We start from the raw sequence: 15,650 nt of genomic DNA, 5'->3' as shown, positions 1-15,650 counted from the left end.
TTTACGTGATAAGTCGTGATGCTGTGACAAATAAAAACAATGCAACGATTTGCAAATCTCATAGACCCATATTTTATTCACGATAGAACACATATCAGATGTTGAAAGTGAGACATCTTACCATTTCATGAAAAATATTGACTCATTTAGATAACTTGATGGCAGCAACACATCTCAAAAAAGTTGGGACAAGAGCCATGTCTACCATTGTGTAGCATACCCTCTTCTTTTAACAACAGTCTGTAAACGTCTGGGAAGTGAGGATATCAGTTGCTGGAGTTTTGGAAGAGGAATGTTGTCTCATTCTTGTCTGATGTAGGATTCTAGCTGCTCAACAGTCCTGGGTCTTCTTTGCCGGATTTTTTGTTTCATGATGCGCCAAATGTTTTCTATTGGTGAAAGGTCTGAACTGCAGGCCAGGCCAGTTCAGCACCCGGACTCTTCTTCTGCAAAGCCATGCTGATGTGATGAATGCAGAATGTGGTTTATCATTGTGTTGCTGAAATACGCAAGGCTTTCCCTGAAAGAGACGTTGTCTGGATTGGAGCATATGTTGTTCTAAAACCTCTGTATACTGTTCAGCATTGATAGTGACTTTCCAGATGTATAAGCTGCCCAATTCATAGGCACTAATGCAACCCCAGACCATCAGAGATGCAGGCTTTTGAACTGTGTGCTAATAATAAGCTGGATGGTCTTTCTCCTCTTGACTCTGCAGGACATAGTGTCCATGGTTTCCACAAAGAATTTCAAATTTTGATTCATCTGACCACAGAACAGTTTTCCATTTTGCCTCAGTCCATTTTAAATGAGCTTTGGCCCAGAGAAGATGGCAGTGTTTCTGGATTTTGTTGACATATGGCTTCTTCATTGCATGATACAGCTTTAACATGCATTTGTGGATTGCATGGCAAAGTGTGTTCACAGACAATGATTTCTGGAAGTGTTCTTGTGTTACTGTTCCCATGCAATGATTTCCAGTTTAGAATCATGTCTGTTTTTAACGCAGTGCCACCTGACAGCCTGAAGATCACAAGCATCCAATATTGACTGTCGGCCTTGCCTCTTGTATAGCGGGATTTCTCCAGATTCTCAGAATCTTTTGATGATATTATGTACTGTAAATGGTGGGATATCCACAGTCTTCACAATTTTACATTGAGGAACATTTTTCTGAAATTTTTCCACAATTTTTAGATGCAGTTTTTCACAGATTGGTAAACCTCTGCCCATCTTTGCTTCTGAGAGACTCTGCCTCTCTAAAATGCTCTTTTTATACCCAGTCATGTGTTAGTTGTAAATTGCTCCTCCAGCTGTTTTTTTTTTTAGTACCACTTACCTTTCCAGCCTTTTGTTGTCCTTGTCCCAACTTTTTGAGATGAGTTGCTGCCATCAAGTTCTGAATGAGTTTCATGACATGGCAAAATGTCTCACTTTTAACATCTAATATGTGTTTTATTTAGATTTATTTACATTTTTCACAGCATTTACATTGGGGCTGTACAATACAGAAGAGTTTTTTTGTTGTATTTCAGTATGTTTCAGCCTCAGGCAATCTCACCACAGCAGCCTGACATAAATGCTAAAATCACCACAGCTCTCAGAATACCACCTCTCACAAAGTTTAAACTGGCTAGGGAACAAACCATTTATGAAGTTGAATAGCAAGCCGTTGCATCTACTCGCCAATAAGCCTTTCAGAGTGAGGTATAGGCACAGTCACTGAACCAGTAAACATCTGCGTATCCCCAGAACTGGACAATTACTTCTGAATTGTTGAAACCATAAAAAAGATATCCTGTGTGCTTGCCGACCGGTACTCCAAGTTTGTTTTTGATGCTCTTGTTTCACTAAATGTGCTTGGTTGTTTTGCTTAAAAGTCAAATGGTTGTTACCTATCAAGATGGTTCTCAAAACCTACACATTCTGGCTTACAAACCTCTATTTCAGTGCAGTCTTGTGCTGCTTGCAGGGGAAATGGATTTCCTTCTATGTAGTATTTCCACACTAAAAATGCACAGTGCCAGCTAGTTAACTAGTTAACTCCTCCCTATAACATACACACATACACACCTGCACTGTTTCCTCCAGGCATGGTGAGATCTTAGGGATACTTTCCCGATAAAGCTGTATAAATTTCCTACACACTTCCACCAGTGCTTTACCAGGTACTGGCTGTCCATAAGTGTACCTTCAAAAATAAGCAAACTTTGAACTAAGCAGATAAAGAATGCAATGTCATTTGTATTGCATGTAATTTATATCAAATGATCTACATCCAGAAATTATAGATGTTCTGCTTGGTTGTACTAAAATTGCATTGCATTTAAAGATTACAATGGGCTTCAATTAATCATTTATTTCTTTCCTGTTGAGTGCTTGTGGTTTATTCTTGAAGCAGTGACTCACTTTGCACAAAGCTCTATCTTCAGTTCCTCCTCTCCAACATTGTGTTGTTCTGGTGTTTTCACTGTAACCTCAAACCTGGGTAAAACTAAAAGACAAATGGAATCTGTTATTACAGTAAATGGTGCTGATTATAATCAACAGAAAAGCTAATGTTCTAGCGCTGTCACTTACCGTACTTCTTCACCTTAAAGTAATGTCTGGTCTCTCTATTCCCAATGTGAGCCTCCAGTTTATAATGGCCCTCAGAAGCCTCAGGATTCAGTTTGTGAGAAAGCTGCACTATCAGGCCTGTTGAGGACACATTCGTCCACTGACCGATCCTGTTACCTTTATTATCCTGTTTGGTTCCACAAAAAGAGGAAAATATTTAAATTTGATTTATTGCAGTGACAGTATTAGGAAGCACAAAAGGATTACAGACTTTATTCATGTAGAGTATCAAAATGAAAATGTACTTCCATCTCCTTACCTCAAGAGCCAATAAGCTGTACTGTGAGGGACAATAGAACTGCATGTCATGCTTGTGTCATTTTGATTAATAAATGTCATTTTGCATAGTATAATAAAAACCTCTGAAAGCATTTAACACATCAACAACTAAAATGGGTTGATTTACAAGACAGATGGCTTTTTACAAAAATGGCATTAGAGAGGCTTCTTGAGCAAATAAATGGAAATATATAGGTCAACTAAATCAGCCTTAATCACACCTTCATAATTCATTCATATATTGTATTGCCATTTCTTTAACACTGGTTCACAGTGACAGTCAAAGAAAAGCTCTTACCTCTTGTTTAAGGGGGATAAATTTTTTATCCATAGTGACAACTCTGAAATTCACTGTGTGAAAGGACAATAATAAAGAAATATCATATACTCAGCTGTATGTTCAGTAATAATAATTGGCCATTAATCCGTGTTCTGGAAAAAGTGAAACATATTGTAGTAATGATGAATTACCTGTTTGGCCGGGGTTGTAGATTGGTTTATCAGTCTGAATGAATGTCAGTGGGTTGTAGGATTTAAACATAACTTTTCTTTTCTCTGTCATCTTAAAACTTTCACCTTTGACTTCTACTCTGATCTCCTGCACTGATTCACCCTCAACCTGTGGAGCCTGTAGAGATAATTTGTTCAGCAATTTTCCATGTTCAGAAAATCAAACACTGATAATAATATCAATAATAATAATAATAATAATAATAATAACAAGAAGAAGAAGAAGAATCTTGGTTTCTGACCTTAAACTGAGAGCAGCGGTGAAATTCTTCCATCACTCTCTCCTGTAGAAGTGTTCTGTTCTGGTTGTCATGATCCAGATAAATGCTCATTAGCAGAGTCTCATTGGGCTTCAGAAGACTTGTACACAGTGTAGCCTCAGATCCAGACTCTATCACTGCAGGAAACGTCACCATGAAATTCCTAAAGACAAAAAGCAGTATTTTAAGAGAATGCCTGGATAAACATGAGGTTAGAGTATAAGAATGTATATATAAGAAGTATGTATAAGAAAGTTATTTATTTCACTGAAAACAACTTGATCAGATGAAAGATGTTAGGAGTTATAGTAACTGTAGCTATGAGTCTAATGTTGTTAACAAATATTAGAACTCAGTAACCATCCAAAGAGCCTAAATTGTTCTATTAAAATGCATCACCTACAGCTTCTAGCTTCTACTGTCCTAAAGCACAAAGTCTGCGAAACTTTAAAGCATCAACATGGTTTCAAATGTTTAAATTGTCGTTTTAAAAGTAGAGATATGCCATGGAAAAAGCCTTGGCCAGTGTCATGCATGTGTGTATATATATGTATATATATACTTTTTAGCCAAGTACATTTTCATATACATGGTATATACATCATTTGTGGTGATTTCTTACTATGCTGCATTGGTAGCTGGGCAAACACTGCTAACTATCTAATCTAATCTCCTAATTTACTGTTTATGTTGAGGTGATTTCCACCATTCCACTGATCCCTGTTCAATCAAGATTTGAGATAAAGAGATGCCCTTTATGCTGCAGTCTTCATCACTGCCCACTATGCCCAAATTTCACACCAGCCAAACTCTACCAGTTAAAAAGCCACCTAAACCTACATTTAAAAAGGTAGTGCCTTTTCAAAGTAAGTTTCTGTTGTTACTTCAAAGATGTTTCAGATAATGGTAAACATTTATGACCCAAATGTTGTTTTACTTGCAGGCTTTAAGACTTCTAGGTCTAGTCTTTGTTGTAGGCAGTACAGAAACAGGGGCTAGACTGTGGAATTTTGATGGTAAGACATTTCGAACTGTATAATACAGAGCATCAGAATAACTGTTACACTATGTCTAAAATGATCCAGGTGCACTCACATTGGTGTTAAGATGTTAAACCACATATAACCCCCCCCCGTCACAACCACCACTGGGCTGTGGAGCAATGGGACCGCATTCTGTTAGTGCTGGAGCTCCAGTAACTTTAGGATGAGTTGGAGTGGTTTTGGTGATCCAGATCTCATCTTTCATCATCAGTACCTGACCTCACTAATGCTCTTGTTGCTGAAATCAAATCCTCACAGCAATGTTCCAACATCTAGTGTCTTTTCCAGTAGAGAACAAAAAGGGACATATTCCATACTAATACCTTTGCTGTACAAACAGGTGACTCTATACTTCTGGACATACTGTGTTTGTCTGCAAACAACAAACTGCATTTTGAATACACAATTTGAAAACACAGTTGTGAGAAATTTCTATAGATGTTTCATATTTAATTTTTAAATAACAGGTGATAATGACTTATACTTGTTAGGTTGACAGTTGAGACTACCACCCTACCCAGGTGATTTAGAGGAGACTACGACCCTAAGCAGCTCAATGCATGAGCCTGTCCAGGTTAAACAGTAAATCTTAAGAAAGCAGCAACTATATGTGAGAACTCTATGTCAGTAATTACTTCAAATATGTAAATTTTGCTTTTTGCAGCCAGAGGACAAGTCCATCATGGAGACGAAGTGTATCCTGATAGGACAAAGCAATACCACATCATCAGAGGTAGACATTATGTAATGCAGGGGGGCCCCCAAGTCATTCCTGGGGACTCTAAGTAGCTTTCCCTCATCACGCAAACCTGATTCAACTCCATAACGAACAGGCTTATGTGATGGGTCAGGTGTGTGACAATGCACAAAAAGGTTTGGAGCATGGAGTCTACAGGACTGACTTTGGTAACCCTTGCTGCAATGTGTGTGGTGGTATTTTTTGTTGTTTTTTCTAATTTATTGTATGTTTTCTCAAATTTGTAATAAGAGTCCACTGTGATGGCACATTTAGGAACTGTTTTAGTGACCATGCTCTTGTCCAAGACCATGAAGGTGGATGAAGTGACAGCAGCACTGCAGCCATTCCTTACACTGAGAGCAAATCAAGGTAGGAGGAGAGAGATCACATTCTCTCCCCTGTTATGTTTTATTTTGGTAATGTGGGTGACGTACAGGTTTTTGGGCCACAAACATAATAAATAATAAAAATGCAGACAATTTGTTGACTAAAACTGTGTGTATAATATAATTTTTTTTGGTGTTTACAACTTTGTATGATTTTATTAAAAGTTTTAGATTGTGTTGGACATTGATTCCTTACTGTAATATCAGCGTTGTGCCACAAAACACTCGAAAACTATCTACACCCAGTTACAGAAGCTTACAATTTGCCCCTTTAACCATGACATTGTATTGCAAATTGTTCAGATAGATGCTCTATTCTGGCTAACTTAACACTGATTTTGTGTTTCTATGTTGACAGTTTAGTTCAGTTACACCAATGAACTTTCAAAGACCCGGGACACTAGGCCTACTGTTGCCCGGCTGTGCTGGTCGAACATCCTTATTCCTTATTTAACAACATCTGTGACCAAAACAATGTGCACAAACTACATGATCATCACTTACAGTTGCTGGCTAGCCTGAGCATGTATCTGTAAACATATTGATCATATGTGGCATATAATTTCACTGTCGCACACCTGCTTCATTGAACGTAAATGTCACATGCACAAGGTGCGTTCTGGCATGACCACGCCCCCAACTAATTTCATTGGCCACTGAGGGTTTGGGACTAGAGAGTACATTTCATGATGCATTTACATGCACAGTGCATGTGTACGTCACACATGCACTGTGGAGCCCCAGAAAGGCTAGTTTGACTTGGCCAAAGAACACAGTGCAAAACTTAAAAACATTTGAACTCTGTATCACTCTGCATGTCTGTCGCAGTGGACCCTGTTTACCACTGTGCAGAGTTCAGGGTTCAGCCCGGTAAAAAAATTGTACTGCAGCAGATGACTGTGCCGCCATCCCATGTCTAAAAGGGCATCTCCATGTCAAAGCAACTGCATTCAGATGGCACAACATATTCCGTGAGGAATTTGCCTGAGACAAAGCGGAGAAGGAGTGGAGTGGATCTTTATGTTCAACACCAGATCACACATCCCTAAACAGATCTGCAATCATTGCACTTCAACTTAGAGAAAAAGTCCATCAGGCTTAATTCTTCCAATACAGCCCATGCAAATATTAGCAATATTATCAAGTGCCCTAAACACGACCAGCACAAAGACACAGCATCGTATTTCTACATTACAGTAAATTAACGTTAACACTGTTAACCATTTAGAAAATCTTAAATATCCTGCTTGCTGGGAGTTTTGTCTGGGACCTGGAGCAGGGAGAAAGTGACATATAACTAACTCTGATTGGTACTTTGGCAGATTTGATGTCTTCTGCACCAAATTTAGTTCCACCCAACTCAAATCAGACTGAATAAAATGGCAGAAACAGTCATTTCTAAAATCCACCAACAGAGAAGACCAACATCATTTTTGTATGCCAGTTTATAGTAAAAACACCACAGCAGACAGGGGCTTTGATGAAGACCTAGATGGCAGTCTACAGCTGATTTTCATAACACTGGCGCAGGGTGGTGAAAGTGAGGTGAGGGGGGCATCTCAAGTGAATAGTGCCCTTTTTGATGAGCTCTAAATGCTTAATATGCCGCTTTGGAAAACCTGTTTAAAACCTGAAATTGTCTCTGTAGTGCAGCTCAGTTTGGTTGGGTGCGTAATTTTATAAAAATGCTGCTTTAAAACAGTAGCCTGACCTTTTTTTTTGCCTGCTGGCAGCGCCAGCTTCCAGACGAGCAGTGTTAGCTTCAATTACACAATGGACAAGACTGTCAGGTATGCCATCTCTTATTTGCCAATAAATATATGCACATTGTTGAGGGAATTTACACATTGTACAATCAATACTAGTATGTAATAGTAGTATTGTAATACTGTTATTACAATGTGCAGTGTCTAGTTTTATTGAAAACTGATGAAGCCTCATGACATTTTAAGTTAGATCTATACCCAAGTTTGAAAAAACCTTTACCAGAATTCCTACTTGTGTTAGTGACAAACAGACTGACGAACGTGGCTACACAAGGCCAACGTTGGATTCCCCTTCGCCAGTTTCTTATTTAAATTTTACGTTCCACCTTAAAATGTGCAGCAGCGCCTATACAGGTGCCAGGTAACTACTGCATGATTTAGAAGGTAGAATGAAAAATAGAATGAAAAGCTGGCGAAAAAGAAGCTAATTTAAAGGGGAACACAACATATGCTCAGCTCTCGAGAAACTTGTAGAGTCAGACTGTTTCACAGTGGTGGTGATAGGAACCAGACACCCACCTTTAAAAGCTTCTTTGCAGAAAGTTATTGCATGAAATGGTTAGGAATATGTTTTCCACAATTTTACCATCATCAACATTCCATATAAAAACTCAGAAGATGTGTGGGTTCACTGTTTCTATCACCACCGCTGTAAAGAAATCAGAGTCTCTGCAATGAACCATTTTACACCAAGCCACACTGAACGACTCTGTTTGCATCTCAAGAACTGAATCATTCAGAAATTGCCCTTTAAGCTTTGTCGTGGTTGCCACAGTCATTACTGACTGAACAAATTCAGTCTGAAACGCACACACAGTCCTAACTGGGCAGAGAAGTGGAGTATTTATGGCTTTTAGCTTCATTTGCATATTTCTGCAAATCTGACTTGGTTAATGATCATTAAGACACATATTTGTAGAATAGGAAGTTTAGATATTTGCAGCTGAGTTGCCAACATCTTTCACAAGCTGGCTGCAAAAACCAGAAAAGATGAATGTAGAGTGCATAGTTTTCTGTTTCTGGATAATAATAATAATAATAATAATAATAGTAATACATTTTACCGATAAGCTAAATGATACTTGGTTAAATAAACTTTGCATATTACATTGTGACTGTGTTTATTTAATAGGGTATTTATTAGGATTACAAGAAAAATGGACTTGAATTTACATTTGCATAATTAAAATCAAATCTGCCTACACAATACCACCCTTATTGGCAATTTCATATACTGACAAAATCCTGATGTGAACTGATTTGAACGCCCTTTTAATACACCCCAATACACCTACAATACCCTTCGTATTTTAATATTACAGAAACTATGTGGGCTACTCGGTTGACTACTGAGTTCTATAGTTTCCTAGAAATGTTAGCCTGGCCGTTCCAGTTCTGAACTAAAGAATAAAAACCCACACATGTTGGGCACAGTGGCAAATTAAGTAAATTAGATTTTTCACTCAACGATTTCTTTAAGTGATCAACAATAAATACTATTGCAAAAGTGCAGACTGAGTGGACCTGAAGATAAAGAGCCCCAACAATCTATGTGCAATGTGTGATCAGTATCATGGTTGTGTAATCTCTCCTATACTTTGGAAAACCCCAGCTTACACAATAAAACATCTTTAAAGAAAGAAGTTTCAACATCATCTGTGAAAGATCTAAAGCTACTACAAGACGCAACATGACATCAAAAGCACCATTGTGAACATTTTCACAAATTAAAAATACTCATATACTTCCTTAGATATAGTCTAGTATGTATGTATGTGCAGATCTGATACCTATGACACATTTAGCCAATGCTACTTAAGGCTATAACATAAAAACCATATCTGAAGCTGAGAAATTGTATTGAACAGAAAACATGTTTATGTAATTACCACATGGTTTTATTACAATGTGACACAAAATAAAGCACATCATCTTTTGGTGTTACTTACGGTCCTGAAGTTTGTCCATAGACACAGAGAAAGAGGAAGCAGGCTAACAGTAGCCTATTACTAATTTGAAACCTGCAGACAACCATGATGAAGTCTGGTCACCAACAACAAGTCAAGAAGCTCAGCTCTCTGTTTAAAAGGTCATTCAGCCCACACAAGATTCTCATCAATGATTAACCCTTACAGCAATATGTTTTGGCTGGATTGAAAACATTGAGTCCAAAACCATTAAACATGTAAAATTGTATGCAAAGGTTTGGGCACCCCTGGGTAAATTTCATTTTTTGCTAAATTTCAAAGTGACAATAAGTTAAACACGTCTTCTACAGATAATAAACTTCTGCACATTTTAATGCACAATTACTGTTTATCTGTAAATTTCAAAATAAAATGTGGCATGGGCAAAAATGATGGCACATTATACAGATGTGCCCAAAGTCATGGGACAGGAACTGGTAAAATGTAGGACCCCCTCTAGCCCAGCGAAGTGCAGCAACTTGACGCAGCATCGATTCCACAAGTGGATGGAAGATGTCTGGAGGGATGTTGAGCCATGCCATCTGGCCACCCACAGCTCCTTGATATTTGTAGGTGCAGGATCTGAGGTGCAAATGAACCTTTCCACCACATCCCATTTGGCTCACGTCTGGCAAACATGCAGACCATGCCATGTGCCTGATTTCTCCAGAATGTCTGGTGGGTCTTCTGCTCCCTTATCCCATGGAAAAGAATTGCTAAAGAATGCTGCACTGACCTGCAGGATACAGCTGTGGGGCCTCCTACATAGTAATGTGGATGTGATTTCTTCCAGAGTTGTTTGTCTGTTCACACAAACAATTCTAGCCAGACACTGCCAGTCATGATCATTAAGCACCCGTGGGCAGCCAATGCATTGTCCACTGTGGATGGTAATGCCTTCAATAACGTATTCCCAGTACACGTGACATTGTGGATTGAGGAATGTTAAATGCTCATGCAACTTCAGAAATGGAATGTCCCATCTGGCGCCCACTACATGCCTTGTTTGAGTCCGATAATTCATATCACCTTGCCATGAGCACGTTGGCCAATGTTCAGCCTCTCTCACAAGATAAAACCTCACAACCTATACAGGTGTGGCCCATGCCAGTCACTTTATACTTAATTTAAATACTGCTCTCCCATGACTTTTGGCACCTCAGTGTATAACTCAGTAAATACAATTGGTATTCCATATGGAAGCGGCTATTTAATGTTTTAATACACTTATCAGGGAAGTCAAGACATTGCACTGGGCTTGATATCCTGACTTTACATCGGCAAACCCCCTAAGCGGAGGCACAATCTGCTGAAATTAGGAACCATGTCGACCAGCTCAGAGCAGAAATTAAACTTGCAAATGATAAAGCATATGCTAAAATTGAGAAACATGTGGTCACCCTTGAGTCCTCAGTTGACAGCCACTCCAGGTTGTGCCGTTGCAACCTACGCATTATCAGGATAAAGGAAAGGCAAGAGGATGGAAAGTGCCTAAGTGACTTTATAACTCAATGCCTGAAGGAGACACTTGGCCTTGATAGGCTCCCTTTACTCGATCGGGCACACCATACACTACATGAGAGGCCAAATGACGAGGATCCAATGACAGCCTTTGTTATCAGATCTCACTATTTTCAGGAGAAGGAGGCAATTCTAAGAAAAGCCGGGCAAATGAAACAATTGATCACCAGAGATACAGATAAAATCCACATTCAACCAGATTACACTCCGGCAGTTGCCAAGTGGAGGGCTGAGTTTAATGAGGTGCTGGGCCTGCTGAGGACTTGTGAGGGGATTCACTATGGCCTGCAGTACCCAACAGAGCTGAGGATAACAACGCTGGACAGTGAGCATACACGCTTTAAGGATCCCACACAGGCCAAGGACTTTATTTTGAAGAACCTGAAATGCAAAGAGTGACAATGTACTTTCTGTGAGGCTCCACATCCATATGGCAGAATGCTGGACTAATGTTACTCAGACTACTACTCTTACAGCCCATCTCAGAAATCTTGTGAACTGTATGTTTTATGTTGTGTTGTGTTGTTTTCTTTTTTTATGTTTTCTGACTCTAACTTCGCAATGTTACAGAGGAGTGTTACTCTTTAGAATGTTTTATGACCCTGCTATCTCTAGTCAGGCTGTTATTAAGTCAATGTTGAAGCGGGAATATGGTGGTCTCTAATACTAGTAGGTCTGGGTGGGCAAATATTACATTTACTAATTGGAATACCTAAAGGCTTAACCATCCAGTAAAATGCAATAAGGTATTCTCATATGTATTAAAGCTGCAAACAGACATAGCATTCTTAACTTAAATTCACCTGCCTAACAAGGACCACACTAGACTCAGTAAGGGTGCTTTTATCAGATTTATGTAATATTTTTCACCAATTTTTTTCTCTACTTACACAGTTGAACAGTCACCAATTGATTCTCAAGGGAGACTTAAATTGTGTTTTAAACCCCACTCTGGACCACTCTAGAACACCTGGAACACTAAATAAATCAGCAGAGAATATTAAAGCCTTTCTCCAGGTGTATGGGGTGGTTGAGACATCCGGCTAGACGTGTTCTTTCTTTTCTGCAGCACAACAGTGATCCTCCAGTATAGACTATATTCTGCTATAAGAGACTTCTCTGCCTGGTGAGGTCTAGTGAATAGGCCAATGACAATGGCACTTTGCTTTCCAAATAATGAGCTTCCATAACATACCTGGAGACTTTATCCACATCTTCTGTCTGATGATTTTGTTAGCTGCTTATCCACTCAAATTGAATTCATTCTAGAAATCAGTCATGAGACATGAGCTGTTGTAACCTCTGAGAAGGAATGAAAGGATATCTATGTGGACAGATAATATCCTATAATGCCAGTATGAACAAAAGATTGTTTACACGCCTTAATAAATTGATATCTTTGGTTAATGATGCTGACCTGCTTAGGGAGATAATAGCTTTGCTGAGAGAATTTGACACACTTTCAAGTGGGGAAGTTGAAGAGCTTCATTTCAAAGCTCATGATTTCTATTAGCATGGGCAACAAGCCAGTAGAATACTAAGTCACCAGTTAAGACAATATACAGAGGCTGGGTTTATAGCAGAGACTGATGTTTGGATGGAATAACTACTGATCAAAAGGCATTAATGATCGATTTAGGAAATTATTTGAGGACCTCTACACTACTGAAAATTGTGATGGTGCACAGACAGCTCAGTTCTTCGATAGTCTTGAGATGCTGACAATAGGTCCACAAGATAATACAGATCCTAATAGTAGTATTTCAACCGCTGAAGTTGAGCAGGCAATCAAAAGATGAAGAGCAGTAAAGCTCCAGGGTCAGATGGCTTCCCTATTGAGTTTTTTTAATCTCAAGTAAACTTACCCTGCTTCTAAAGGATGTGTATGCTGAGGTATCACAGCAGGGATCGCTCACCCCTACAATGACTTAGGCCATAATGTCAGTTCTTCTCAAAAAAGTAAAAGACCCTCTGAAGTGTGAATCATATTGGCCTGTGAGCTTGCTCTGCTGTGATTATAAGATTTTAACTAAGGTTCTAGCTAGTAGACTAGAGTCGGTTATGCACACAATAATACACACAGATCACACTGGCTTTATTACAGGGCAGCAGCTTTACACAATGTTCTCTATTGTCCTGAAACTTCACCAGTAGCAGAGGTTTGGCTTTCCTTAGATGCACAAAAGCATTTGTTTGGATTGAATATGAATATCTTTTGCCACTCTGGAGGTTCAGTTTTGGACCCACTTTTATCTTACTAACAGTTTGCTCTTCCCTATCAACCACCAGGCCCGAGAGATATCATTTGAGTCATATCCATGACCTGTGGCACTTCAGAGATCTTGGAGTATCAGTAACCCATTGACACAGTGATCTACTCAAATATAACTTATATCAGTCCTGGAGAGGACTTAACTGGACTTTGTCCTTTGGTCAACATTTCGTAAATCAGTAGCTGGCAGGATTAATTTGATCAAGATGACAGTTATGCCCAGGTTTTCAATCCTGTATCAAACAGTGTCTGTCTTCATCCTGAAGTTCTTTTTTAAGGAGGTAGATAAGTCCATATCTGCCTTTATCTAGAATAAGACTAAGACTAAGACTATCTCGTGGATAGGAAAGGTGTATCTGGAGAGACAGAAAGAAGATGGAGGCTTAGCACTCCCAAATTTCCTACCGGGTTACTGGCTGGCTAATATTCATAAACTAACATAATGAGTCTCTGCGTCCTGTGATGGAGGTGGATCAGTGTGGAACAACATTCCACACACCCTGTGTCCTTACCTTCTTTAGTATGTGCCCCATTACCACTCAGTAAAGAACGCCTCACAAATAACCCCACTGTGAGCGGCTCACTTCGAATATGGTCCCAGTTTAGGACTCATTTTAAGCCTTAAATTATTTAATTGAAAATCAGCTACCCCTCCTACGCATGCCCAATGGGTAATGGATGTGATGGCGTATTTAAAGCTTGAGAAGCTGATATACTTAACCAGGAGATCCACCCAAAGGTTTTACAAGGTTTGGCAGTCATTGTTAGACTACTTTAAGTTCCCTGCTAGAGAACCTGAAATATAGAACTAGTTTCCATGTTTTAATTAATTGACAATTTCTGTAATAGATAAATAACTTACTTTTTTGTGGTCTTGTTTGTTGTATATGTTGCACTCAAAAACTATAAAAAATATTTAAATAATAATAATACAAATTGACTAATGTGTGCAGTACTTATATTAAAATACAATTACTGACAATGTCTGTTGGTATTGAGGCAGGGACAAAAACTTGTAGCTGATTGTGACTAACTAGTAGCTAATGTAGACAACCTCAGACAGCATTATGTCTACATTTTAGCATTGACTTGAGTCTGTATACAGTCATATGCAAAACTTTGGTCAAATTTTATGTTTTCTTAATTCAATTTTCTAAGTTAAAATAAATCAACACATCCTTTACAGGGAACAAACAAATATTGTGGTGTCCAGCTACTGGTTTGCGCTGCCTAAGAGACTATGGAGGCATGGCCATGCAAAGGACCATGCTTACTCTATGCCAATGCCATAATGTGACATTTTTCAGCAAATGAGATGTTAAATGTGTGTGTGAATGAAAGCATATGAGCGCTGTGATATTTAGTTTTAAGAATGTAAATATTGCTCTTTAACTGTTTTCAGTTACAAGAACACACAGTGTTATCCTTAGACTGTTTACTTACAGGACACGTACGGTCATTTACCTATTTCACATGTACAAACTTTGAGCAAATGTTTTACTAACATATTTAAAAGAGGAGGGTTTTCTCGTAAGTGACAGAGCACTGTGACTGACACATTGCAAAAGTATGGCATTAATACGACTTCAGTTAGGAGTCTACAACACCGTGCATTCTTATTTTTACTGATGATTATTAACATTGTGTATGGTTAGGTTCTGCATACCACAAAAACAAGAGAAAAGGGAGCTACTGGCCACAACACATTTCATTTTAGAGTTCCATCACAACTAGTAGTATGTCTCCTTATGTTCTGCATAGGAAGACAGGAGAATTCGTATGTGCCAGTTGAAGGAGCATGAAATTTAAAGCTAACCAACATTTTGTCTAGTAATGTATTATCATATCAATCACTAAATGTACAAAGTAAAATCATGCAAAATGAGCTGTAAAATGTACTACAAGAGCAGGGATGGAGCACATTAAATTATTCTAAATAATAAACATGCTTAATAATTACTCATAAACACACTGTGAAGAATGCAGGGATCCCTGATCATCACAGAGCTCAGCGACAGTTAAGTCCTATTCATAAAGCCAGGATGGCAGTTCCATGGCAGCCCATCAGTCTCTCCTTTACCACTGTGGTAGTCTTTATACGAGTCCAAGGTAAAAGCCAATAAAAATCGACGTCTTAATGAGATAACACAAAAGAATGAAAATGAAAGTCTACAGTATTTGGGTGCCTGAAGACACACACTACCTCAAAGATTCTAAGAAAAGAAGACGTACTGTAAAAATACAGCAACTAATAACTGCAGAACATGCCAACATGGTGGACAAAACAT

At 38.7% G+C, this 15,650-nt stretch overlaps 1 protein-coding gene across 2 annotated transcripts in view; it reads right to left on the bottom strand.

The window, feature by feature from the left end:
- The window catches only part of LOC118826938 (alpha-2-macroglobulin-like), a 41,725-nt gene extending 32,038 nt beyond the window's left edge, over window positions 1–9,687 (bottom strand). Inside the window, exons 1-8 of one of the 2 annotated variants that reach the window (XM_036598026.1) lie at window positions 9,552–9,687; window positions 3,651–3,831; window positions 3,370–3,526; window positions 3,197–3,249; window positions 2,879–2,899; window positions 2,581–2,746; window positions 2,410–2,494; window positions 2,074–2,191 (exon numbers count right to left, since the gene is read on the bottom strand). In XM_036598026.1, coding sequence (XP_036453919.1) covers window positions 2,074–2,191; window positions 2,410–2,494; window positions 2,581–2,746; window positions 2,879–2,899; window positions 3,197–3,249; window positions 3,370–3,526; window positions 3,651–3,831; window positions 9,552–9,637 — 867 coding nt within the window. In that variant the 5' untranslated portion in view covers window positions 9,638–9,687. Of the gene's footprint in view, window positions 1–2,073; window positions 2,192–2,409; window positions 2,495–2,580; window positions 2,747–2,878; window positions 2,900–3,196; window positions 3,250–3,369; window positions 3,527–3,650; window positions 3,832–9,551 lie in introns of those variants that run through there. The other variant, XM_036598037.1, reaches the window with a different exon arrangement.
- Window positions 9,688–15,650: the final 5,963 nt, after the last annotated feature.

This window comes from Colossoma macropomum, unplaced genomic scaffold, assembly GCF_904425465.1.
Source record: "Colossoma macropomum unplaced genomic scaffold, Colossoma_macropomum, whole genome shotgun sequence".
Classification (NCBI taxonomy): domain Eukaryota; kingdom Metazoa; phylum Chordata; class Actinopteri; order Characiformes; family Serrasalmidae; genus Colossoma; species Colossoma macropomum.
Note: the sequence above shows the minus strand (reverse complement) of the source record. Positions and strands in the feature narration are given on the sequence as shown.